We start from the raw sequence: 27,082 nt of genomic DNA on the forward strand, positions 1-27,082 counted from the left end.
CAATTTATTTACCTTGTTCTCTTGAAATATCTGGCTTATACCAGAACTTGGACGTGTCCTGAACAAATTTTACGGTCACATGTTTATCAGCTGTGTTTTCTGTGAAACAAAAGGGAAAAAAAGTCAAGAATTTTTTTAAATACTGAAGTGTTTTTACTTTTCTTTCCAATTTCTAATCACCACAAACACTCAAAAAACTCATCATTAGGATAGTTTAGAGAAACTGAGCTGTTTTAGAACCAGCAAATATAATAACACACACTAAGATTCTGAAAGCATGTTCAAAGTTTCATTTTGCAAAATCCATAAATTATTAAAAACTTTTAATTATAAAGCCGTATTAAATACAAATTTCTCAACAGCGCCCAACGAACGCACATACACATATTTAACTTTTTTTGGCACAACTCTAAAAGGTGCAGAGAGAAGCTAGCCCCTTTTAACAGAAACTGGATTCAACACTGGTCCACTGTAATCTGACAGCTGAAAAGGTAGGCTGCCCAATGGCTGACTTTGAGGAAGCACAGGAAGAAATCTGAAGCCTTGTTTTCTGAATTATGCATCCAAAGGCAGTGAATTGGCACCATTTACTACAAACATTCAAGTCCTCTGTGCCATTTTCATTCCACTACTTTTTCTTTCCTCTCCACTTTTAAAATCCCCAAAACTCTTTTTATAAACTCATATAAAATCTAACGTATTTTGTATTTCTCCGATACAGAACCTACCTGGCACTGGGGAAGGGCTTAACATTTTTGAGAAATCTGGGAGGACATTTGGGAAGGGAATGCTGATTGTGCTTCCACTGTGAGGGCTAGAGAAGCCACTTGAAGAAGGTGACACAGAGGCAAAGGAACGTTCTTCAGAGGATCTCTTCTTCTCTGGAAGAGGCGGCTGAGCATGTAGGCTCCCTCCATGCTGATGCGGAACTGCACTGTTCTGGCTGTTGTGTCCAGAGGCCACTGTAAGAAAGTTTTGTGTCAAAAAGTCATTGTCATCAGCACTTGCCACTGATGAGCTCAGGGTTTTAGATGTGCTAGCATTGGCTATGCAGGTAGCCTGTGTCTCCTCCTGGGGGGAGCTACTGTCCCTGGTACCGCCATAGTTCAGGTAGGCACGGGCACTGCTGCTGATAGCATGTTCTTGGTGTGGCTCTGCTGGTGAACTCTCCAGGTTGCTCAGGGTGACAACTTGCAGTGCTGGAGTTTGGAAATGAGACAGGAGAGAGACATCCTGCACAGCACTTGAAAATTCAGAGGGCACAAGGTAACCTCCTGGCTGCCTGGTGTTTCCCATTGAAAACTGGGTTGACAGGGAAGCATTAGAGCTGCTTTCAAGCCAAGAACATTCTGCTGCAGAAGAGCTGTAAAAAAAAAAAAAAAAAGTCAAAAATTGAACACAAAAAAAAAACCCAACAGCCAAATCATTCCCTTAAAATGTTACTGTACAACTTGTACTTCAGTGATCACTGAAAGCAATGAAATATCACACCCAGGATAAAAACCTCAAGGGTGCCCTCTGAAAACATCCTGGACCAGGTAATGCAGCTGGATCAAGGGATTCCAGTCTTACCCTAACCAGTAACTTCTTCGATGTATGTTCTGCTTTATCTCACCCTCCACCTAGCCATGTTGATGGGATAGTTTCTGAGTTTGCAATGTAAACGAGTCCATGAAATTAGTGACAGCTAAAAATACTTCTACTTCTCCCTGTTTGAGGAGGTTAGTTTTAACATGAATCAGTTTAGCAAGGCTGTTTGCAGCATTGCTCCACATACAGTGGTCCTGATGAGCTAAAGTGCTACCTGAAAAATAGCAGCAGAAGGCAACAATTTCTTATGCCAAAGCTGCATAGAAGTAGAGGTTTACAGAAGAAACCTGGCACGGCCATACCAGTTCTTACATGCAGAGTGTCTTATCCTCACCAAAATAAAATTGAAAAGAAACGGCCTGAGGAGGTGGTTATGCACCATCACACAATAAATCCATAACCATGATAATGGTAAGAATACACACAGTTCACAAAGAATAACTTGTGACCAGGTCTATTTTAATACAATTTATATTCAAAAATCCCCAAAAAAACCCAAAACCAAAACAAAAACAAGCAAACAAACACAAAAAAAAATAGAAAGGAGGCAGGTCCAGTCGTCAATTTATTTGACAGTGTAAAAATTCTGATTTATAGAATTAAATATTTCAACAGTAAATACTCTATTTTTCTACTGGGTAGCAATTCTACCTGTTCAAGTAAAAAATATAAGAAATGTCCTTCCAAACAAGATAAACTAAGCTTCTGATGAAATCATCTGATAAAAGTTTGTCTTCTTGCTTCTAAAAATGAAATGCCCTTAGGCTGTAGCTGGAAAATATTACTAATATTAACGAATCCATAGAGAACAAACTCATTGGAAAATGCAAAGGGAAAAAACTGACGTAAGATATCTATCAAAAAAAGAAAGGATTTTTAATTAAAAGGGAGCTATGGAAATGAATGCTAGTAGATTTAAACAGCACAAATTATAAAGGCCATTAAAGAAATGGAAGGTAAGCAAAATGAAGAAGTCATCCCTGCAAGGAAAAAACCTCTGGAGCTGTAGCTATCTGCTAGGTGAAATAAAAAATTGTAGAAAAAATATTTAGAAAGAAGGGAACAAAATTTTCTAGATAAAGCCTGACGTAGGAATGTAAACTTGATAAAGACTGAATTGCCTGATAAGCTTTTAATACATATCCACTTGTAATTGTTACATTGCCTCCTCTGCAGCAAATATCAACATATTTTGTTCTGTCTTACGGTTCACATTCATAATCACAAAACCAAAGCATTCTTTCACAGTCTCAGTACTGACTGAAAATGAAACCAATTGGATTGGAAGATAAATAAAAGATACATAGGTAACAACATACTTGACGTACTCACACTCTGACACTCAAACCAGAAGTATTCCCAAATACTTACTGTGAAAAAGAAGCCAAATAGCCAAAAACAAGAATAGGATAATTAACCAGAAAGGAATGTTTTTGCAGAGTGATAGAGAAGGTAGCTTCTTCAAGTGTCATGTACCACCTTTTCTATTGAGTAAATATAACACACAGCTAATTTCACACATTAATGACCACACATTTTTATGGTCTTCTGAACACTGTGTAAGTAACTAGGGACTCCTTGTTTGTTTGCGGCTTCTTGCCATTTCTTAGCTTATGCCGTAAGCTCCTTTGGACAAGGCCTGCTTTGTACATTTATACTCTTCATGCCCTTTTCCAGAGCCCTACATGTTTGCCACAATATAATTAAAATAATAAGCCTGCTGAGCAGTTGAAAGGGAATCAGCTATACACCACCAAAGCAAATCTACTGACATTTATTGACTAAAAACATATGTCTACAGTGAAAAGAATGCTCCCCTTTTCTCATATACGGCTTATTCCAATGTGAAATTTCATGACACGGCTTTAAGTAAAACATCAGAGAAGCCAGTTAAACACACACAAAAATATATATGAGCTTGTGCTAGCACAAATAACATAACTGATTTTTGTCTTCCCACTTATCTTCAAAGCTATTTGTGTCCCTGACATGAAAGTAACACCTGTGTATGTGTTAAAATCCAGCCAATGGACAACATCAACATTAAATGCCACAACCCACCTCGAAGTTCTTAGAAAATGATCTGCAATTAAGATGCAAGCATAACATTTTGGCTGGAAACTATCATTATGGGAATTAAACAATAATGTATTTTCCTACCTTTCTGCCCCTGCGATAGGACTGCTACTTGCAACAGTACATGAAGATGCAAAACATCGCTGAAAGGAGGGATCAGTCTGCATGTTGGTCCTCAGCAAAGAAGAGTTAGTGCCCACAGTGCTGTCAGACATCACCATAGGGAGGTTAATGGCTTCTGTGTAACTTTGAGACTCTGCAGCAAAGAAAAAAGGGAAATGCAAATTTAAAAACAGCATGCATTTTTATGAACCTTGTACTGAAAAAAAAGTGTTCATAAAATAATCTGGTTTTCTCTTAATAAGATTATAAGGAAGAGTTTGAGCAGTAGATATTATTTCACAAAATTATGTTGACTGCTGAAAACATCCATCAGGTCAAATAGCAGAGGGAATAGAGATTGCAGAATTGCTACACTCAAACTGTTTGATCAGTTCTCCAGAATACATTCTCTGGCCCTAAAGATGAGAATGGACCATTTGTTCCAAGATACTTTGCATTTCACAGTCCACAGTGTTAATCAGGTATGTCTAGTCACGTGCACCATTTGCAGTTAAAATACCAGTAGAAAACTGTGTGTCCTGTCCCTGCCACGACAGAGTTAATTTCTGCAGTACGCAGTAGGGGGCATGGCCAGGACCTGGAGTTATTGTACACCACCTCATGTCACTGCTGGTGGTGGGGGAAAGGGAATCTCTTCCAGGGAGAAAGGGTCCTTTCTGGTTAAGAAAACACGGTGGAAGGAACAGGGAGGTGCTGGTGGTAGCAAGCTGGAGGGAGGGTCTCGGGGGGGGGGGCTGAGGTCAAGCTCTTTGGTGTGCATCACTCTCTCTTTTCCTAGTATTGTTGCTCTTACTGTTTGTTTTCTTATCTCACTGCTGTTTTCAGTAAATTGCTCTTGTCTCAACCCATGATCTTCACTTTTTCATTCTGCCAGCCCATTCAGCCCACTTGGTGAATGGGGCAGGGGACCTGATGGATAAGGACACAGATGACACTGAGGTACTCACAACCTTCATATCAGTCTTTATCAGTAAGACAGGCCTTTTGGAACCTCAAGCCCCTGAGACTACAGAAAAATCTGGATCAAAACATACCCTCAGTGGAGGAGGACTAAGCAAAGGAGAATTAAAACAAACTGGACATACTTGAGTCCACTGGGGACTGAGAGGTTGAACACACAAGAGCTGAGGGAGCTGGTTGACACCCTGGCAAGAACACTCTCAGTAATCTTTAAAAGGTCTCAATGACTGGGAGAAATTCTTAACAAGATGAGAGCAAGTATCCAAGAAAGGTATGATGGATGACCCAGGGAACTGCAGGCTTGGTTAACCTAACCTCTGTTTCTGGAAAGGTGATTGGAACAACTAACCCTGGAAACCAATTCCAAACACATGGCAAAAAACCAATTGAGAGCTGTCAACATGAATTTACAAAGGGAGAATCATGCATATCCACTGAGGTAACTTTCTCCAGTAAACTGATTAGCTTAGTGACTAAGGGAAGAGCAGTGGATATTCCTTATCTTGACTTTGGTTAGGCTTTTATTGTGGTCTTCCATAATATCCTCATAAACACACTGACAAAAAAAGGGTTACATAAATGGAAGTGAAATCCAGTAAAAAGTGGCTGAGTATCTGGGCCCAGAGGCTTGTGATCAGCTGCAGAAAATCCACTAGAAGGCAAGTCATAGCATTATACCCCAGGGCTGATACCAGGACCAACAGTCTTCAACATCATTAATTAACAAGGTTGATAATGGGATAAAGTTTCATCAGCAAGTCTTGCAGACAACAGAAAACTGTGAAGAGTCATTGACAAACCAGATGGTTGTGCTGCTATTTAAAAGTAGGAGAAATGGGACAAAAGGAATCTTAAATTCAACAAGCAGAAATATAAACTCCTGCAACTGAGAAGGAATAATCTGTGGCACCAGCATATGTTGGGGGCTGATTGGCTGGAGACAGTTCTGTGGAGAAAGACCCAGCAATACAACTCCATGGCAAAGGTGGGCAATAGTATCCCCACCTGCATCACAAAGTGTTGCCAGCAGGTCAAGGGAGGTGATCCTTCCTCCCTGCTTAGCATTAGAAGCCACATATGAAGCTTTATGGGCTCCTCAGTACAAGAGAGACACGGATTTGTTCCAACAAGTTCAGCACAAAGACACCATCACTGGGACTGAAGCATCTTATATAGTAGCAGGGGCTGAGTCCCAGACAGCTGGGACTGTATGACCTGGAGAAAAGAAAGCTCAGGGGTATCACTGTGTATATAAACCTTATGGGAAGGCATGAAGATGCCTTTTGCTCATAGGACAAGAAAAGGATACAACTGGGGTTGAAAGGCAATTTAGTAGCACAGAGCAGCACGTGGTTTACCTGTTATGCTGGTTTTGGCCAAAGCGGAGTTGACTTTCTTCACAATGGCTGGTATGTGTCTGTTTTGGATTTGTACTTAACGCTACTTAACAGCAAATAATACTGAGGTATTTTTGTTATTGCTGAGCAGGTCTTACACAGAGCCAAGGCCTTTTCTGCTTTCCATATTGCCACACTGGCAAGGGGGTTGGGAGGTACATGGGAGAATGGGAGGAGACCCAACCAGGACAGGTGACCCCAACTGACCAGAGCGATATTCCAGACCACATGACATCATGTCAGTAAATAAAGTGGGGGGAGGAAGGGGAGGACATTTGGAGTGATGGTGTTTGTCCTCCTAAGTGACCACTACATGTGATGGGCTCTGCTCTCCTGGGGATAGCTGAACATCTGGCTGCCCATGGGAAGAAGTAAATTAATTCTTTGTTTTGTGTTGCTTTTGTGCATGGGGTTTTTGCTTTCCCTCTTCAGATGTCTTCATCTCAACCCATAAGTTTTCTATCTTTTACCCTTCCAATTCTCTCCCCAGTCTTGGTGTTGGAGAGCCAGCAAGCAACTGCATTGGGCTTAGCTGCTGGCTGGGCTTAAACCATGACACTTGTGCAACTACAGTTTTCAGGTGTGACTTTGTCCACACTACACAGACAAAGCAAAACAACAACTGTAAGCTTTATTTTCTAATAGCCTGCAAACAGCAGGTTACCAGGGTAACTGGTTTCTAAACTGACTGAAATATGAAATATGTTGGACTTAATTATGCTGGACATAAATACTATAGAATATAGTTAAACAGATGCATTTAGATGAGGAATAATGTGGATGCTATCACTGCAGAGGTTTATACAGGAAAAGTTTTGCCTTGTTTTTTAGAGGTACACTTAAATAGCCAGTCAAGCTCTAATGGGGATTACATTTAATTATTCCATATTAGCATTAAAAATTCAATACCTATTCACATAGGTCCAGGTTCAACCACACTGTTTTCCATGACAGAAGGCTAAAATACTACAAATGCCCATGCAGCTGAATAGCTTAATTCACCTGAATAGTCCTACTGACCTCAACACTGACAGGACTGAAATCCAGTAAGACAATCACAGATAAAACAATCTGTCATTATTGTCTCTTCCTAAGAAAAAGGGAGGGGTGAAAAAGAACCCAAAATCAAGGAAGTCATGGAACAATTCCATTCCTACGAAGAGTTAAGATCACACTAATGCATCTTTTCCATAAGGAAACCTTCCTAATGTGAAAAGCCACTGAAAACAAGTCAAAATGAATATTGTTTTCCCTTCAATTCATGGCAGAGCTTGGTTCTGCTCTTACTTGAAGGAGAAGTGTGCAAGGTACTTGAAAGATATGTCTGAGACAAAAAAATCTGCAAGTTAATGCCCCAATTATAAACCATCTGAATTTATCATATAGCACACACTGTACAGAGCAAACATTTAATTAGATGAGGGAAACAGAAAACTGCCTTTTAATAGAACCTGTCTTTTAACTGGACCATTACTTTAACTAAATTCATAACAGCCACAGAAGTGAACTTTAAGGACATACTGCAGAAATGTTTAGTGTGGAAGAGCTACAGAAATCCAAATCTGTAATCTACTGGATCAGCTACATTACAAGTCATTCTCATACTGGTGTAAACAGTCAGAAAAGCTGGCTGCACAAGCCCATATTGGACAAATTGAGCTACGTATGAAAACTACTAGAGCCTCTCCAGAAACACAACTTTGCTGCTCCAGAGACCAGCATTTGACAAAATATCTCAAGTACAATAGGCATCTCATCTCTGCACATCAACTTGCTCAAATGCTTCCCAATTACACTGCAGGTTGAGATTATTCTGCTTCTGAATGTGAGAGGTTAATGTATTCCCCACAGGAATAGGAATTACAATCTCAAGCTTATCATTCTTGCTTGTTTTCATACCTCTGTCTCTGTTCTCCTGATACCAGACTATACAGGGGAGTTACTGGAATCCAGGGGAGTCTGGGGGCAAGGACGGGAGTGGCACTCCTTCTGAAATAGCTTTAAATCTCCCACTCTAAATACAATCTCAACTACGTGCATAAGAGTTAAACTAAGGAAGCAAATTCCACTCCTTCTTCCACAGCACTTGCTTGAATAAAGGAACCAAGGCTTGATTCTTCCCTCTTTCAGGCCTAGGATTGTTGCTATTACCTCTAGAGCTCTATACATCTGGATGAGGGAGGGACCACCATCATGCTCACAGATGGATTTCACACCCCATTTTCACAGGTGTAAAATACTAAACATAAGAGTGAAAAGCCACTGGCAGACAGGCATGTAAACTGCAGAAAAAAAACAAACTCGGTACAACTCTTCCCAGGGTAGAAACAAGTATATCTTAAAGGAACTTCCCATGAAAGCAGCCTTGTTTTTACTTCAACTAAAAACAAACCTTCTGGATATTTCAGCTATGTCCTCTCATTGTCTGATGCAGAGTTCACTGGTCAGATGTTAACCCTTTATCTCACAGAATCAATAATTCTGCAATTTCATAGCTTCTACAGAATTAACTAGCCTGGCACATTTGACAGAAAGCAAAGCATCAGTGCTTCTTGGTTCAGGCCCCTACCATGCCATTTATAGCTATGAAAACACGGACAATGTAAAAATACAGCTCCCTGCTTCAAGAAGTGGCATGACAAAGCTGGGATCTTTCATGTTTGTATCTCTTCATGCACCCAGGTCAAACCTACATTTACTATCGCTGATGATCAACTTTAAAGGCAGGACCTTAGAAAGGAGCTGGACTCTGCACCATATACTACTGAGAAATGACATTAAGAAAAAAAAAATAATACTAATTGTGCCAACATGCAAGGTACAAAAATATCCATCTCACTCTTCTACTTGGCTGGAAGAGGTAAAACCAGTAGAAGTTGCAGGCTTTTTTCAGTTGTAAGGAGAAACTGCTGGGTGTGCTGACAACACAGCCATATAAAGTAAGATCTTACAGATTAACCCGTATTTTAATCCACTAAACCTGTTGAAACAAAGAAAAAGGAAGCCACCCCCCACCACCCCAAAAAAAAACTACTGAAAAAGAAAAACCCAGAGTAGCCACACCATGGTCCAGATAAAGATAGGTAATAACATTCCTCTTCTTTTCTTGCAGCAGCTGAAGGGCAAAATCACCTCATGCCTTTAAAGACTATCATACAACAACAACAGGGAAGTAAAAATAGTCATTTCACTACCATACCTTGTATTTTAGTAGGCTGTCATACATTTCAGACTTTGTAGTCCTTTTTGTGAGAAGGTGATCATTAATGTGGATCTATCAGCTTGAAAACTCAAGTCAAGATCCTCAATTACATCTTTCGGGGAAAGGAAGCTTTAACTCAGTGTTCTGCTTCCAAAATGCTGAGCTCACTACTTCACAACAATCTATGGTGAGCATAAAAGCCGAATGGACAGAGAAAACAATCCTGCTCTGAAGCAAGCCAAAGTCATGGCCCACTTGAGCCAATTAACAAACTAACACTTTTCCAAGTCCATTTGCACTGTAATATTCTTACAGGTTATCTATCTTCCCTTTCACTCCCTTGCTTTTCCAAGTACAAAGGTGCCAAAATTATTAAGAGAGAGCAAAAACTTCTCTTGCTTTCAGTCAAAGTATTAACTTTACTGAAATTCTGACCCTTGAAACTTACATTCTGCTCTCAATTTCACAAAAATACAGTGAACCAAATTATTCCCTTATATGAAACCCATCAACTTTGGTCACACTGTTCCTTCCTTTTCGCAGAAAAATTACTATTGCTTGGAGATTCTGCTAATGCCTGTTTGAGTGGACCAATTCTCTTGGCAAGTATGCAATCAGGCTGAACCTGGGGCAAGTCATTAAGACAGTGGCTCTAGCATCCAGGTATTAACCTCTGCACAAAAAAAGGTCAGCTTCAGTTGCTTCATTTGAGAAGAATGGAATATGTGGAACATATGTGGAATATGTATATATATATATGTACATAAAATACAATAATGGAGTGGCTGACCACCTCAGAAATAAAACAGCACATCTGGAGAAGCAGTAAAGTGTTTGTCAGAGACATTTATCTGCTGGAATAAGAAACACATTCAACAGTTAGAACCCGAAGTGCTAGTAATTAAATGTAATGTAAACTGAAGGTTTTTAACTTCATGCAATTATTTATTGTATGCATTTAGAAAGTGTTCACTGTGTTTTGAGAGCCTTTCAAACATATTTAGAATTTTAAAAAAATCATTCTTGCCTTATACCCTAGAGCTGTAAATCATCCATGTCACCCCTTGAGGAAACATCCCTGGCACAGCAGTCCTCCCCAGCAAGCACTGGGTGAGGAAGGCTGGCACTTCACTACCATCAGGAGAGACCCTGGCCTGCTGGCAAGATGCATGACAAAAGTGGGAGTGTATTGGTACATTCCTGTGTTCTCCAACTCCTAGCTCCCATAATAGCCTGCCAGTAACAGCCAAATGCAGCCTCTGAAGCTATGCCAGGTGTCAGTTTATCTCCAGGCAACCACAGGCTTACACAATTAACTGCACTTACCCTCTGCCCTCTCTGCACAGGGATCAGACTAAAAAGGATGATTTACCACACCAGACTTGAGCCCACCCTAAAGTCTGTACTATATGGCTTCTTTTTCGAGAAAATAGCTAGACGGTTTTACAGACAACTCGGTATATCGTACATTCACTCAAACACCAAAATACAAATACCTCCTATTTGCTGAAACAGAATTAACAATACAGTATCTTCTAAGCAGCAAAATCTTTATCATGACTTTCTGAAAGGCTTTCTTATACTAATTCATTTCATTCTCCCAAGTAGTAACAGGAGAAAAAAAGAAACTTCCCCAAGGACTAAAGCAATCAGTTGCATATGTCTTTTCATGTATTTTAAAAGATCTTGCAGATGCTGTGCTACTAACTTTAAGCAAGCTTTGCTGTCTTAGGAATGCAAATCAGCTGCAGAGGCATTCCTCAAGACTTCCGGGTCACATGTAACATAAAATGTGATATTTATTAAAACACTTTTTAAGAGAGAATCACTACCAGTACATAATGCGTAAACAAGAGAATGCCTATTCTGTTTCTACGTGCAGCATATCATTCAGTGGTGAAAAAAAAAATCCAATAAAGCAATTAGAATACAATTATTAACATGTCCACACTAAGTTTACACAGCAAATTAGTAAAATGGCTTTAGAGATAGACAATTCCGTTCTTATCATGTTTATCTCACAATGGAATTTCAGATATTCACACTGCTGAATATGACAATTTTCATCAAACCGTAAAATTAAATTGCAATAGTTTTAGAGAAGAAAAAAAGGAACCCATGAAACATGAAAATAGAACATTCCAAAGTACAGTAATGCTTTTTCAAGCAGAATGCACTGAAAGACCAAGCACCTTTTAAGAAAAGAATAAAATATCAGCCTTATGTTCCAAAGTTCATTATCCATTAAAACTGCTTGAAATGTTGGAGATGTAGGTCTAAGACGTCTGTGCTGAATTGAAAAGTGCCACTCATGTCTACTGACATACACTGCCAAGCCAAAGGAAAGGAGGCAAGGCTGAAGGCAGAGGGGGGGAAAACTGAGTGAAAGAAGGGACAGAGCTTGGGCCTTTTTGGAACTTCTGAGAAGCAAGTACAAAGACTCGCTGACATTTTCTATTTTGTGTTATGACCCTATATGCTTTTCCTAAGGTGAAAGAGAGGGAAAGAAGGAGTTTAAACTCCCCTTTTCCTGTCTCAGTCCAGTTCCCTGGTGCCACGAGGAACCAGAGAGGTCCTAGTGTGCAGTTTTTGGTGTCAAAGGCATACTTGCCTCATAGAAGAAATGGAAGCAATCAAACTGATATCTAGACCTTCTATCAAAACTTTCACTTTGGTCCTGTTTTTCTGCTATGAGAAAAATTCTGCTAAATGTGACCATCTTCAACCTGTTTACTTTTTCAGTCACTTGCCTGCAACAAAATGCTGAACCCAGCTCACTGCAGCCTGAATAACAAAATCAAGGGCTGTTTTTTGATTGTTCAAGCAGTACACCTAAACCATTTTATTTTAAAACCAGAAAAAAATCTGACTGATCAAAAGCTGCTTTTAATAACCTGGAACTGAAACAAGTAAAAACAAAGTCAGTCAGTTTATCTTCAGTATTGTTCAGTATCACAAAACACACGACTGAGAAGTGACGCTCTTGCATTTTTTTTCTTGATCTGTCTCTCGAGAACCGTGATTCAGTAACTCTCCTTTTAGGGTTGCAGTCTTTACCCAAGCATGTGCTGCTACTGCCTGAATTGCAAAATTGTTTGAATTAAGGCAGTAGGAACCAGGCTCTTTATTCTGGTGCATCCTGTACATTGTACCATGTAACAGCTGCCTGCTCTGAGACTCCATTATATTTTTATGGAAAATTTTGATCTGAAGTAAGAAAGTCAGAGTGTTTTACATGTATTACACAAATACATTTTGTCTTGGATGCAGGAATTAGACAAATCACCCTTCCAGTGCTAATGGCACAATAAAGTGTTTTTCTCATTAAGCAAGAAAGCACAAAAACCATCTCACATTCCTCATTTAGGAAAGGCTCGTGTTTACAAAATCTTACACCTTTCATGTTTTCAAAAAGAAGTTCAGCGCTGCTATAACATTACTAAGAACTCCTCAGCAGAGGAAAAAAGAATCAGCCTGGACAATTTTTTTCTACATAGACAGAGATTATGTATACTCCAGGCAGCCCTCATTTCATCTACTTTGAAAAAGACCCACCACGACATACAAAAAATTACAAGGCTTCCTCGGCAGAAAAGCGACCAGACAAAACTCTCAACCCCTGCCTGATGCCCTCAATCATCCCCCAGCGATTGCAGTAAACTCTCATACTGACAGAACTCCTTGTCTGCAAACCTTCTCCGTTTCTGCGTAGCCTCCCGAAGTTGTTACATGGCTACAAAAGGCGTAACTCTTCCTCCCACTTAATTCCTGCCGAGCTCGCAGCAGCAGCAGGAGCAGGCCGCAGGCTCCGTGCGTGCTCCCAGCTCCCCACCCCGCCAGCGGAGCGGCCGCTGCCCGAGGCTGCAGCTTCCCTCAGTGAACTCCGCCGCCCTCCCCTTCCCCTGGGGTCACGTTCCGCTGCCGCGGCGGCGAGCGCGACCAGCCGAGCACCAGACCAGCCCACAAAACGAGTTTGCAGGCTTAGCAACGCGCACAACGCAGGGGCGCGGGGAACCACAGACCTACCTATGGAAGCCATCGTGAGGGCTCCTCTCGCACGGGGCTGTGCGAAATCGTCCTTCTTTCCCTCCGTGCCGCATGCTGCCCGTGGCTCAGCGAATCGAGGCAGCCGGGCGCGCCGCCCCGCCACGCAGAGACTCGGGAAAAGCTATTTCCCGCATCTGCCAGCACCCTCCGCTCTCCCTCGCGTGTTACAACTTCACCGCAAAGCGGGATCCAGGGTCTGCGGCGAGAGAAGCACAGGCTCCCTTGTCTCCATACAGCCACCCAGATGAAGAATAGCCAGAGTTCACCTCATCCAGGCAGAAAGTAATTCCCCGATAGCTGTTAGACTAGGCTTCCCTCCCGCTCTTCAGCTCGACTGCCCCATTCAGTGTGTGCCTGCAGTGCTGACTCCACCTCATTTGCGTTCGCCTTGTTCCCCCCGCTTTTCCCCGCCCGGCTCTCACCGCCTCTTGGAAGGCGAGCGCCGCTCCCAGCGGGTCCCGGGCTCCGGGCAGCGCCGCGGGGGCGGAGAGCGAGCGGGCAGCACAGGAGCCGGGGCGACTGGGGACTTGGCCTGGGGGGAGGGGTGCTGCTATTTGGCTGAATTTGGGGGGGGGTTTTTGAGTGTTGAGGGGCGGGTATTGTTGTTGTTGTTGTTCCCCCACCACTTAATTTGGCCTCACTTACTTGTTTCTTTCAAAGACTGTCAGGCTGTCAGATTAGTGCTTTTTAATGTTGACCAAATCCCAGCTACTCTATTACACCGAACTGACTCAACGCTCTCGGATATATTTAGCATCCGGAGCTCTGAATACAGTTTTACTCGCTTCCCAAGATCACAAAACACGTGTAGCCTTACTGTGTTGCATTCAACATCCCCCTAGCATTGTTCTGAGCAGGTTTTATTTACAGGTCAGGAAGACGAGTGGAAACAGTGCAGCTCCACAATGAGCAGCACATTTCCTTTTCAGATTTTTCTTCAGTGCCCCACACACCGTATTTTCTGAAAGGATGACTGCAGACAGAAACAAATACAACCATTTAAAACTTTCCCATAGTGAATTATTCTACTGCTTTCAAATTTCTACCGGCACCATGTTTTGAATGCAGGTACGTTTTGATAGTATTAAAATACACAAGCTGGCTTGGTTATAGAGATGAGTACCAGTAAACTAATTAACATTTTGCTTTCTTTCACAGACCATAATGTAAATCAAACTATTCCTTAACAAGAATATTCATTCATACTACTGTTTTCCTTCATAGTAGCTGCTCCTATTAAATATGTTGCATAAAGACTGCACATAAAAAAGCCAAATAGCAAAGGTTAGTTGTGATATATATATCATATATATCATATTATCAGGTAAAAAGAAAGGAAAATCCTTGCCACAGGGTCAGGTTATGCAGCAATTCAGAACTGACATCAGTTACTTTGATTAATTTCTTATACAACTACATTTTGTCTTGGATGCTTCCTGGCAGAGCCAGATGCAGTCAAACAGTCTTCACACTCCTATAAACAATAATGATTAGAGAAAATTTTTCTTCATAGAAAGCATCTCCATCTCTGTATAAAAAACACTGTAGTCACAGGACCTCTGGATATCTCATTTCTTTCCTGATTTTCAAATCTTGAAAGCTTTGCTTGTTTGGTTATTTATCCTGGCTGAATTAGAAGGGAACAAGAATAGTAACCTTTAACAAAGGAGGTAACAGTGGTTTGAGACGACATATGAAGAAGGTTAAGTAAGGAACTTACTTTCCAAAATATTATAAGGATGTAATGTAAGCAGAAATAATGTAATTAAAAGTATGAATATACTTGAGTTTTGTCAGCATTTATCAAATGCACCCTTTCTTAAGATTTTTTTGCATGGATCCTTCTAACAGACTCAGTTATAAAGGGCTACTCATCAAGAAAATCCCTCTGACATGGACAGTTAATAACAAAGAAAAGGGCGCATAACAAAAATCTCACCTTTTGCTTGTTTTTCTGTCACAAATTTAAATTTTCAACCAGATGAGATTTTCTTCTTCAAGAAAGTAAAAAGTCTGAAACTCTAAAGCCAGAAGATAGGAAAAGAAGGAAAGGCAGTGTTTGCTATCTCACGTGAAGAGCTGATTTGGTTTAGGTCAGCACAGTTTGTAAGATATGGCCATCTCAAAAGGAGAAAGTTTGTTTTTTGGCAAGAACTGGTTTCATGTCTGTTCCAGGCACAGCACAGCAACCAGGATCAGGGCTTTCAATCTCTGCCAGGAGGTACCAGTGTACAATTCTCCTAGATACAGTACATCAGTTCCTGGTTTGATCGGAACGATTACACTGCACAATTTATCCAAAATAGTTTAAAACGTAGGGTTTGAATTAGAACATGCACCTTTCTCCAACAAGAACCCCTGCAGCAGAGTGACTGTGTTGTGTCCTTCATACAAATTCAGCAAACTCCACAATTTGTGAAGGAATGTCATGCATTTCCCTGCTCCTCTGATAATTGACAGAAACGTGGGAGTCAATGTCAAGTAGATTGCTCATCTCAGATTTTGTCCACAAAGTGCCTGAATATAAATGGCTTTGTGAAATAACATACCTAACTCAGGCATAGAAAAACACAGATTAATTTGGTTTTCTCCTCCTCTACAAGAGGGAATAAACCTGAAGAGAGGGAGAACAGCATCTTAAAAAACAAAGAACAATATGACCTTTAGACTATAAACAATTAAGTGGAACTCAATGTGTATTTCCTCTGTGTTCCTACTCAACACTGGAAAGTTTGTCATTCCGAAACTGCAGAGTATGTTTAACTTGTGAATGCAGTAGACAGATCCTCCAGACGCTTAAACACAGGATCATTTTAAAGCTGCACTTTTTTTGAAAAGATGTGCTCACAGCTCTACTTCGATTCTTGGAACTTTCTTCTTCAGCCTTCTCTCAAACTACATGGATTACTCTAGAACATCACAGTCATGAAGTGCCATGTCATAGAGTAGGAGGCCTGATCCTGAAAAAGTTGAAAAAATTTCATGGAATCATAGCAAAAGCTGTAGTTGTTCCCATGGTTTTTTGTTAATTTAACCTTTTCCAGACAAAGTGACTAGTGACATCTCAAAAATGTGTGCTATGCACATGCACTGCAAACAAGCAACCTCAGGTATGTGTAAAAACAAACACATCTGCCAGGCTGTCTGCTCATCCAACCCTATTTCTATTAAATTGTTTTTAAGTTTCTGTCAATGGCTTATTATTTGCATCTTCAAAAGAAGCAAATATTAGTGATGGATTTCTCAGCTTCAGATTCTTTTGGATTTTATATATGCGTAAGACACTATTCATCTATATTTCAACTAATATATACAAAGATAGTTATTTATCAAATGACTGATTTATGTGGGAAAATGCATTACTTTTTTCCATGCAAAAGGAAAAAAAGATAAACCAAACTCTCTAAAAAAACAATGCTTTAAAAACCTCTGAAGTAATCACTTTTTCAGTGGTTCTTAGCATGAAAATAGAAAGAGGAAAAAAACAAAACCAAACCACCACCACCCACCAGTGTCAGTATGTATTTCAAATTTAACTGAAGAGGCACATATGCTTTGAGACCATGATCAAGTAACAACACTGAAGTATTGTATTAAGACATTTTTCCCATGTAATATTTGATTATATAAACAACTTTTTTTTCTGGCATTTGTAACTTCAGTATTATACAGCTTATTTTACTGCCTGAATTTTAAAATTTTTGAGCTCTCACAGATACTAGTGAACATAGCAAGAAACTGCTCAGCAGCCTTGGAAGTGCCATCATCTTTTCAACTAATAAAAAAGATAATAACTAATAAAAAAAAACAAACACAAAAATAAGCACCAGATAATGCTACTGCTTTCTCTCAAGAAGATGCCTTTGGACTGGAGCTACAGGAAGGATGTAAGCTGCAGGCCACACAATTAAACTTTCAGATGTATTGGTTCCTGAATGAAATTCCAACAGGCAATGTGTCTTACATATCTTATGCAAAACTTCCAAGTTTTTCTCAGTTACTAAATCCTTTTGAAAAAAGGCAGTTGTTTCATTTTCAGTTCACAGTGGTATGAAAAGTTAGTCGAGACAAAACAAGTAACAGACAGACTGGATTAAAGTGTGGTGCCCCAAATAAGGGAAGCTCTTATAGGATGGGTGGTTTCTTGATGAAGAACCTATGAGCAGTTGCTTGATTTAATGCTACTAGGGAGGGATCAAGGATCAGTCAGACTTTCTGAGGTACCATTGATGAAAGACATATAGCATGCAAGAGACTTTAAAGATGTCCCAATCTAGAAACCTTATTTCATATGAATTCCAGTAGGAGAACTCTTTTGTCACAAGATTTGCCTTTCCTTTAATGCAATTCAATATTTGAATTCAGGACAAAATGAGTGGATGAGAAAGTAGAGAGCCTGTTTCTGTATTTAGGGTCTCCACCACTTGGATACTCATTTCCCTGTGAGAAAACTTAATTCACATTTGCTGTTTAGGCAGGAGACTCCATGTAACTTTTCAGAAGTGTCTTGGTTCAAATGGTTAATGCAGGCAGTGCCAAGGAACCTCTGAGAGGGTCATTTCTAGGGGAACAGCCTCAGTACTCTGATTTACATATCTACCAGCACTTCACCCACATGGAATGAAAAGTCATCCATTAAAACAAACAAAAAAAAACAATGTAAATAATTGCACAGCAAAATAAACACACTATGTAAAACAAAGTCTTTCCAAATCAGTATCTGATTCTTTCTCCAAAGCAATTTTACAGGGCAGGATATGGTCTAAGGCCCATTTTGACCTATGATCACAATGTTTCTGTCCAGATGCAAACTCTGCTACAAAAGCAAGGGGGCTAGGAAGAGGAGACAGTGAACAGTTTCACAACATTTCTTCAATGTAATGTCTGAAAAACATTATATATCTTCTCTTTTTTTCTTCCCCCTTCAAATTCTTAATTATTATAGAGAAGCTGCACATGAAATTATGCACATGTGCACTAGGTTATGCATTCTGCTAGCACAGTATTTTCCATGACCATTTGTATCACTCAAGTTTTTCTCATGTTCAATGTGATGTTCAACATGTAGGTCACAGCAGACCATGTCCTTTTGCAGAAGTTTAGCTTGGGGAGCTGTAAGAACAATTCATCATGAAATATCCTTGTCCCGACATAAGCATCAGATTTAAGAATTATGGACTCTGTGATCAGACACAACAATAGCTGCAAAACAAAATGTATTCATGTTCCAGAATATTTTATGAATCTACAGTATCCAAAAACAGTGGAAGAGAGAGTATATTTTAGAGAATGAGCTTTCTTATGAAAATCCAGTAACGAGAGTGGCCTATTTTGTCAGCTTTAATGTATCAGCCAAAGAAAACACACATTTATATTGTCCCACTGGTTTATCATCACACAGTATCTGCCATGGACTTGGCACGCCCTAGTTTTTTATATTCAGTTATGTATAATTATATTCCTTTCTCCTCTGAATCAATGACATACTAGAATGCTTGCAGAGTGGGTAAAATATTTACAGATTTTTTTTAAGTTTTATGTAGAAACATGTAACATAGGTGTAAACAAAACCTGTCCATATATAGCTAGCTAAATTGATTAAGTTCTACATCATTTCATCTCTAAAGCTTTGGGAAGTTAAGTAGTGCAGACTGGGATAGTTCTTCCCATGAAAATCTTAGCCAAACTGAGTGAGAGGTGGGAAAAAAAAAGCTCAATTACAGCTAATTACCAAATAGCTCAGTTACAGACACTTATAGTTAAAGGATTCTCAGTAAAGGCAGGCAGAGACTACAAGTATTTTAAGGTATTTTCAGTTTCAATTTTATTCTACTCTTACAAGATACTTTCCACCATTCAGACTGATATAAATTAATATATAATTAATATATTAATATAGCAATATATCAATATAATATATAATCGTATATTATATATATTTACATTATATATACTAATGGTTAAGCTTTTAAGCACATGAGATGGGATATTATTACTTTTGCTGTGAATTTGGACTACCAGAGTCCCTATACTTGCTTTGATATGTATATCTTACATAAAAAGGTAAGATGAGGAGAGAGAGACAGGTATAAATGAGTATTATATGAAAGCATTTCACATTGTGGTGAAAATTTTTGCCCATCACAATCAGGGAAATTTTCTCTTTCACTAATTAGTTTCACTTTTATTCCCAAACTGACCTTCAGTTCAGAACCCTGATATTTTTTTTATCAAAATTTAAGCAGTATGTATAATTTCCCTTGCAACTAAGTGACTGGTAGAAATTACATCCTGGAATAACAGTATCAAACCACAAAAGTGTAAAATTCTAATCAGTAATAGAATTTTGCAATAATAAGGCTGTTAGGTTGTGGGTTTGCCTTCCAATACATTTATTAAGTGCTCATCACTCTACTGGATGATGTAACAGAGTAAGTCTGTGTTAGTCAATGAGGGGAATTTAGGGCTACAATGTCTGTCAGATACAAACAGAGTCTGTATGAGAAAAATTGTGGAAATGTTCTAGTGTGTGGTCTTGAAGAGTTCCACAATGGCATGAGGAGAAAAGTTGCCCTTTTTAAAATTTTTAGAATAGATGCAGTTCATACACAAGCCTTGAGTACAGTACATAGGCTAAGCTCCATGGAACAGATGAAAAAGCAAAGCTTTACACATGGTTGAAGGCTCAGAGAGGCAGCAGTGCTTTCATTCCATCATTTGCACTGCTTGAACTACACAAGTCTAGTTAGGCTGTTCAGAAAAGAAGGGAAAAAGTGGCATCATGTCCTCCCTTTGTCAGTACATTGATAAAGGATTACAGACAATCTTCCCTTGTTCCACAGATCCCTGGCCTTGTGTTGCAAGACAGTGCCTGTTTGTGAATGCAGACCTTCTGCAAAGTTCAGTCTATGCGTTGACCAGGGCTGAAGAAGGGGCAGTTCTTCACATGTAGCCTCAGGGGTGGAGTGGCAGGGCAGCTAGCCAGCATTCAATCCACCCCTCCCCCAGCAAAGAGCTTGCTACGCTTTTATTTGTTACTTCTGTGTACAAAGGGACTTGAATTAGCTGTCTGCTGTCTGAGACAATAGGGCCTTTATGAGTTTCAAAATGACCTACAAATAGTGCTTCAGTTCCTTCACCGATGTGTGGGACTCTTCCTTCCATGGAATATACATCAGCTATCGGTATATCCTGGCTCTATCTGAAGCAGCCCTATTTTTTGTGTGGTATTCATAAAACTACCCAATTTATAGACCACTAGCCAATTTATAGACACTTAGGTTCATCTCCAGAAACAAGGTGTCTTTCAAAGATAATTCAGAATGAACTCGGTATTGTATTACTTTCAAGCTATGTAAAGTGAAGAAAAGGGCCATGAAACCATAGCAGCAAGTGATCACTGGAGCAGCACTGCTGACACAAAATTGACTGTATGCATAAAGACTGAGGGAAATTAAATTTATACCTGTTTGATAAAGAACAAGGCTATGAAAAGAAATCCTGTATGCAGGACATCCTGTATGCATTTATCTCCAATAAATGTATAGGAAGAATGAAGAGTTAGGGCATAGCTAATGTAAGGGAGACAGATACATAACACTACTACATTGGCATTCTCCAGAAAAGTGGTTTTACCTGTACAGAAAATTAAGATTTCTAGGGATAACATAGCTCCATTTTATAAGACATTACTAAAGACAGTGTCATTAGGTAAACAGGTTAAAAATCAGATGCATTCTATCTAAGATACTAGTACACAGTTTACAAGAATAACTTAAAGAAGAGAGAATTTTATAATTTTTTATACATAAGGACTGGATGTCATTGCAATTCTTGACTATAACATACACAAAACTGTGTATTTTTTCAAAATACATATTTTTGCACTTTTCTAAAAGCACAACAGAATCCCTTGATATTACATTGATTACACTGAATGTTATTCTCCACAAGGAAAGAGGGAGGAAATAAAACAGTAATACGTCTAGTTAATTGGTAACCAGGTTTCAGCATCCTCACTGGTAACTTAAAAAGCAGATAAACAGCAAAGCTGAGATGCAGAACAAAGCAATTTTTTAATTCAAGGGTGATCTGAACTGAGATAAAAGTAGTAATATCTTAATGGCAGAAGCTAAGACTCCAGAGCCCAAGACTCAAAATGCCTCAGCTGGTGAAAATTTCTGAAGAAGTCAGTATGTTTCCTGACTTTTACCAAAATAAAGACCATGTAAGCATTTAAAAGAAGTGCTAGGCTGCAAGGGAAAGTACTAAAAATTGAGGCTGTTAAGAACTCTTGGAAAGTGCACACTGTTAGAGTCACCTTTAAGGCATGTGCATTAAAGCAGTCTCAACCACAGGAACAGCTGTGTCTGTTCCCTTCAGATTCTTGGCCTCTTCAACACTCAAAACATAACACTCTTGCTCTGGACATGAATTAGGGATTGGTAGCAGAAATAAGAAGCACTTCTTGCCAAAGAAATCAGAAGACCCAAAAGCAAGTAGCTACAGTAGAAACAGGCAATAACTATAGCAGAAGTGAAGATATAAAATTTTAAAACATTTAAAGTATGATTCTTACTTGCCTCTGACAATAAAAGTTTCTATGCTCTGATGGGCAAGTCACCCAATCAACATTTCTGAGAGATGCTTGCTAACAGGCATTTTTAACTGCACATTTTCTAGCTGACCCACCTCATACATTTTACTTTTAACTAAGTACTTAACCTTTAACTAAGAACTAACCTTTAAGTAAGAACTAACACCTTTAATGTCGCAGTACATTATGTTTACAGCTAAAAGCAAAGCTGCATGGAGATGAGCACTTAACCTGTAGCATTCAATACACCTTGAACCTCATTTTGAAACAGGCACTCAAAGGAAGAATTGCCTCCTTTTCTAATAATTAGAATAATTCTTTTCAGTGTTCCATTAACTGAGCATCTAAAACCAGCAGTTTAGAGATGATGACAGCATTTATAATTAAGCAGGAGAATCAAAATAGAGAAGTACATTGAAAGCAAAGTATTTTTCCAGGGCAAGTCTTAGCTCTTAGCAACATTAATAGAAAACATTTAACAACAAACTGTTCAGTAGATCAACCTATAATTGATTTGATGAAGTTGTCCCCAGGAAGATATCTTCCACTAATTACTTAGAAGCAGGGAATACCATAAAAAGATGTCGTGAACTGGGTAGAAGATTTTTCTATAGCTAAAGATAATTTTATGCTGTGCTGATGTTATTTGTTTTTGACAACTATTAAGTGAGGCATATTAAACATAAAAGGTTTGGTTTTTTAAGTTTAAACTGAAACACTATTATTGCATCAAAACCCATCATCAAATTTATTGAGAACTCTACTATCAAGATCCTTCTGGAGAAGACAGTCATAACCTAAGCAGTAAAACTATACATAATATACATGAATTTTCATTTGAACATCATGTAATGCATAAAATGAATGCCTGTGATTTTTACTCAGTTTTTATATACATTAGCTGGCTGCCAGCTATGTCCAGCATTTTCTGATGCAGTCCAGAAACACATTTTTCTTTTAAATCCTAGTGTTTTCAAATAGTTTTGCACAAAAAAGGTGACAGGTAACAGTAGCTTAGCTGCTATTTTTAGTAGCAAAGAGTTAAAGCCTTGAAAATCATCCTTTATTATAAAAAATCATAGCTAGATAATATTAAATCTTTAAATACGTCATCATCTACTACCAACTACTTTCCCATGGTTGCGCATTTACACACTGCATCTTGGCAATAAAACCCTCCAGAACATCATTTGTCTGGTTAAGGATCTCCTTGACTTCAGCATAGCTACTGTCAACCTCTATTATCGACTTCACCTGCCTGGAAAGATGGCAACATGAATATTACCTGTCTTTCCTGAGATGGAGACAAAACCTGCTTGAAATCACAAAGAACTCCAATCTCCTGCTAGTAGTATTATTTAGATACTACTAATTTAGATTAGTGATCACATATCAGCAGAAAGATTGAGGAACACTGAAACCATGCAAACAGAGAAAATAAGAGCAGGATAGTCTCAAGAACTGAGCTGCATTTCCTCTTATTTCTGTGATGCAGCTGCCTAATTGCTCCACACTGAATTTGCCCACTGGGACTCCCTGTTGGCAGTTAAAATCTGGAAGGCATTAGATATTTCTTGGATAATTCTTCATTACTCACTTGTTTTTGGTGTGATTAAAATAGGACTGCTAAAATCCATTTCTCTGACTTGCACATCTAAATTCACCATTTATATGTCCCATTTATAAAGCACTGTTCCACTGTTGTGTTAGTTGCCTTCATACACAGTTCATTTTCACATTATTTAGGAAAGAGGGGTACCTTACCAGAAATGGTTCTGTACCGCTCAGATGGGCTGCTGACCTTTTGGCTGGAGGGAATCTGCTGATGGCATAGTGGAGGTGTTGTCACTAGAGGAAAGAGAAAAGGGCAGTTCTTCTTCAGTAACAGCTAAAATGTCAATAGTGGTACTAAAACAAATAAATAAATAGAGACAGACATTTTCTTACCATATGTCATCTCTGTTGACAGGGGAAAAGCTGATGTGAATGTGACAGCTTCATTTCCGTTTTTCATTGTGGAGAGGATTCCCCCATCTATTTCATCTTGGTAATGTACAACGATCATCTAAAAGAATACACAAAAAAGCAAAATTACAGTGTGATAATTCTCACTTAACCCTATGACACAATGGGGCATTCTTCATCAAATTACAGAAGGTTTCTGTAATCAGATATAATGTGATCTACTGTTCCAGCAGAGAGATTTTGGAACATTGAAAACATGCAAACACAGAATAGACAAGAGCATCCTTAAAGACTGAATTGCATTTCAGAGGTAAATGCAGTTATTTGTTCTTACTGCCATGATGCAACTGCCCAATTGCTTCACATTATTTTTGGACAGAGAACGTAAGACTTCCTACTCGCCACTCACTTCAGTATTTAGTGAAAAATTCTTGATTGTTTACCTCCTTGGTTTTCCCTCCAGCAACTGGTGATGCTGGAATTACAGCCTGGTGAGTAGCAGGAGACTTCACCCATCCACACCTGTTAGGCGATGGTTCCCCAGGAACATCGTTGTCATACTGCCCAACACTTAACTTCCTGAGCCTTTTTCCCGTTGCATCATCATCTTGCATACCTGTTGCTGAAAACAGGCAAGTTGATTAAGAAACTATTTTTTTTCAGTTACAACTGTTAAAACAAACTTCACTTTTGTGTCTGTACTGAATATAATCAAGAATGTTCAAACTGCTTTACAAAACCACGTAGGTGGGGAAAAGATAACAACTGTAGTTTCTTTGCTGACACCAGCTGGAAAATATTTACAATTCCCTTTGTTCTAAAGGAGTAAGTAAAGCAGCATGTTTCTTCCTGATACTCGTTTTTGAAGCAATCACCCCCAGTGCCATCAGAAGAACAAGCCAGCAGGGGCCGCTATGGGCACTCCAATGAGAAGCCTCTTGCCATTTCTGACACACAGTGGCTCTTGACAGAAAAAAACATTGCTGCTGTCCACGGCTGTATTTTCTCCTCCTTTCCCCTCTCAAAAGCAGATTCTTTTTAGCTAAAACAGACCCTGACCCTTATAAACTCAGTTCATTGTACACCTTTTGTGACACACATAACAATCACACTTAATCACAAAAATTAGGTATTAGCTACACACAGAAGCTGTGATCCTTTTGAGGAACAGCACAGAAGAGTAAGCTAAACCAGCAGAATGACCTATATTCAAGGATATAAAGTATATAAAGTATTTGTTTCCAAAGACGTTATTAAGAGCACATCACTAGATGCAGAGCTATGATTAGCAGGATTTTATACATGGTCATCCACTCCAAAGGCACTTCCAGATTACTCCTGCAAAAATTGCTTTTTCTATCCTTCTTAAGTCAACAGTAAGGATCTGTGGAACTTACTGAGTAGTCACAAAAACAACCACGTGCACAGCAACTTTTCAAATACTCCTTTGAGAGCTTCTATGGTCTATATATATGCAAAAAGATCTTTGAGGATTAACTATTTCTCTTAAAAGAGCTGAGTATTTCCACAAGAAGTTACTTTAATTGTTTGGTGTCATTTAAACATTTTCAGTCGTTTCCAACTGTAAGCACGTGTTGTTGAAGCACATCTCCTACACACCCTGATCATGGGGCCATAACACTAGGAGTCCAAAGTCCTTCATCTAACCTAGCAAGAGGGCTCAATCAGCAACTTGGGTAGAGAAAAATGATAGCATGTGCCTTATGCACACATCTATTTCCTAATCTGAAGTAGCTGATAGAAGCTAAGGTGTAAAATCTGGCATACAGCATAAAAGTCTGTGTTACAGACATTTCATCTTGTTTACACCACAGATTTACAGTGGTGTTTACAGCATCAATGCACAAATACATAACTGTATAGTGGAACAGGTTTTTTTTCAAGCTTGAAACAGAGACAAGGATTTTAGACCAAAATCTATAGTACTTCAGTGATTCTGCATTGACATATGTATGTATCAACCCGAATGACTGGCTGGCAGGTAGTGGCTAATCCTAAAAATATTAATAGATCTCTTGTTAAACTACAGAATTAGACACTTCCAAAAAATCCATCTCTGCTAGCATCAAAGGTAGTGTTATAATAACTACTATTGAAGCAAATAAATAAATAAATAAATAAATAGAACCATGTTAGTAATTTTTCAAAATTCCACCAATAGGGTTAAATTTCAGGGTCCAAACACAGCTAGTTATTAATTTTATCAAGTCAGTATTTATGAACCTAGCACATTTTGAAAAGGACACAGTTGAGATTCTGTTTTTAAGGTGCAACTTTGAAAACTCAAAAACTTTTTAAGCATATTTAACTTTTTTTCCCTTGACTTGAATCTTTATGAGTGGTCTCTCACTTAAGGAAAGACTATCTGCTGAAGACACTGTAAGAAAACTAGATTCATCACTCAAGACTTTCGAAGCCAGGAAAGGACATGAAATCACAAATATCTTTGAAACCTCTTACATGATACTAAAAAGTCACTGTGAATTCTACTGAAATTGGAGACATTAACGAATGTAGACTGAGATCATGTGATTCCAGCATTTACCAAGTTTTTGCATTGCATTTCTTTTGTTGTTTGTAACTTCTGTAAAGAGAAATGAGTGGGAATCACTGCAGAATCTCAGACTGAGACCAGACAGACCCAGTCCCACCACTTCTCCACAGGGGGCAGCAGGAGCCAAGAACAGCACGTAAGAGTTTCACTTAATCTGTAACCACGTTACAAAGGTACAGACAATTTATTTCAGAATATTTCTCTTAGTTAACATGGCCTTGTAGACTACTTTATGATAAAGAATGTCTATATTTTGGATGGGTCAAAACACCTTTAAACTTTAATGCACGTTTTGCTTGCGACACTAAGAGAGGATTTCATCATCAGCAATATTGATGCACTCATGAAGCTTGTCATTTTTACAAAGTTAATGTAGAATTAAAAAGCTAAAAACAGCTCTCTCTGGGAAAATGGACTCTTTCCTTAAATAGACTGAAAGTGCTTTACATACCAAATTACCATCAGATGCTGGACAACAGTGGGGAGAAGTTGACCTGATATATTTCAGTAAAGCTTAAAGCAAGTAACAAATCTAAGAGATTAAAATGAAG

The 27,082-nt window shown here is 39.0% G+C and overlaps 1 protein-coding gene across 34 annotated transcripts in view; it reads right to left on the reverse strand.

Moving 5' to 3' along the window:
• Window positions 1–27,082, reverse strand: part of TNS3 (tensin 3) — a 251,975-nt gene that overhangs the window by 80,125 nt on the left and 144,768 nt on the right. For all 34 annotated transcript variants that reach the window (XM_086843893.1, XM_086843708.1, XM_086843703.1 and 31 more), the window contains 6 exons: window positions 24,400–24,578; window positions 23,939–24,056; window positions 23,756–23,839; window positions 3,751–3,922; window positions 729–1,363; window positions 13–99 (listed from right to left, as the gene is read on the reverse strand). In XM_086843893.1, the coding sequence (XP_086700019.1) occupies window positions 13–99; window positions 729–1,363; window positions 3,751–3,922; window positions 23,756–23,839; window positions 23,939–24,056; window positions 24,400–24,578 (1,275 nt within the window). The remainder of the gene's footprint in view (window positions 1–12; window positions 100–728; window positions 1,364–3,750; window positions 3,923–23,755; window positions 23,840–23,938; window positions 24,057–24,399; window positions 24,579–27,082) is intronic.

This window comes from Cyanistes caeruleus, chromosome 1 (assembly GCF_971803275.1).
Source record: "Cyanistes caeruleus chromosome 1, bCyaCae1.hap1.1, whole genome shotgun sequence".
Classification (NCBI taxonomy): Eukaryota; Metazoa; Chordata; class Aves; order Passeriformes; family Paridae; genus Cyanistes; species Cyanistes caeruleus.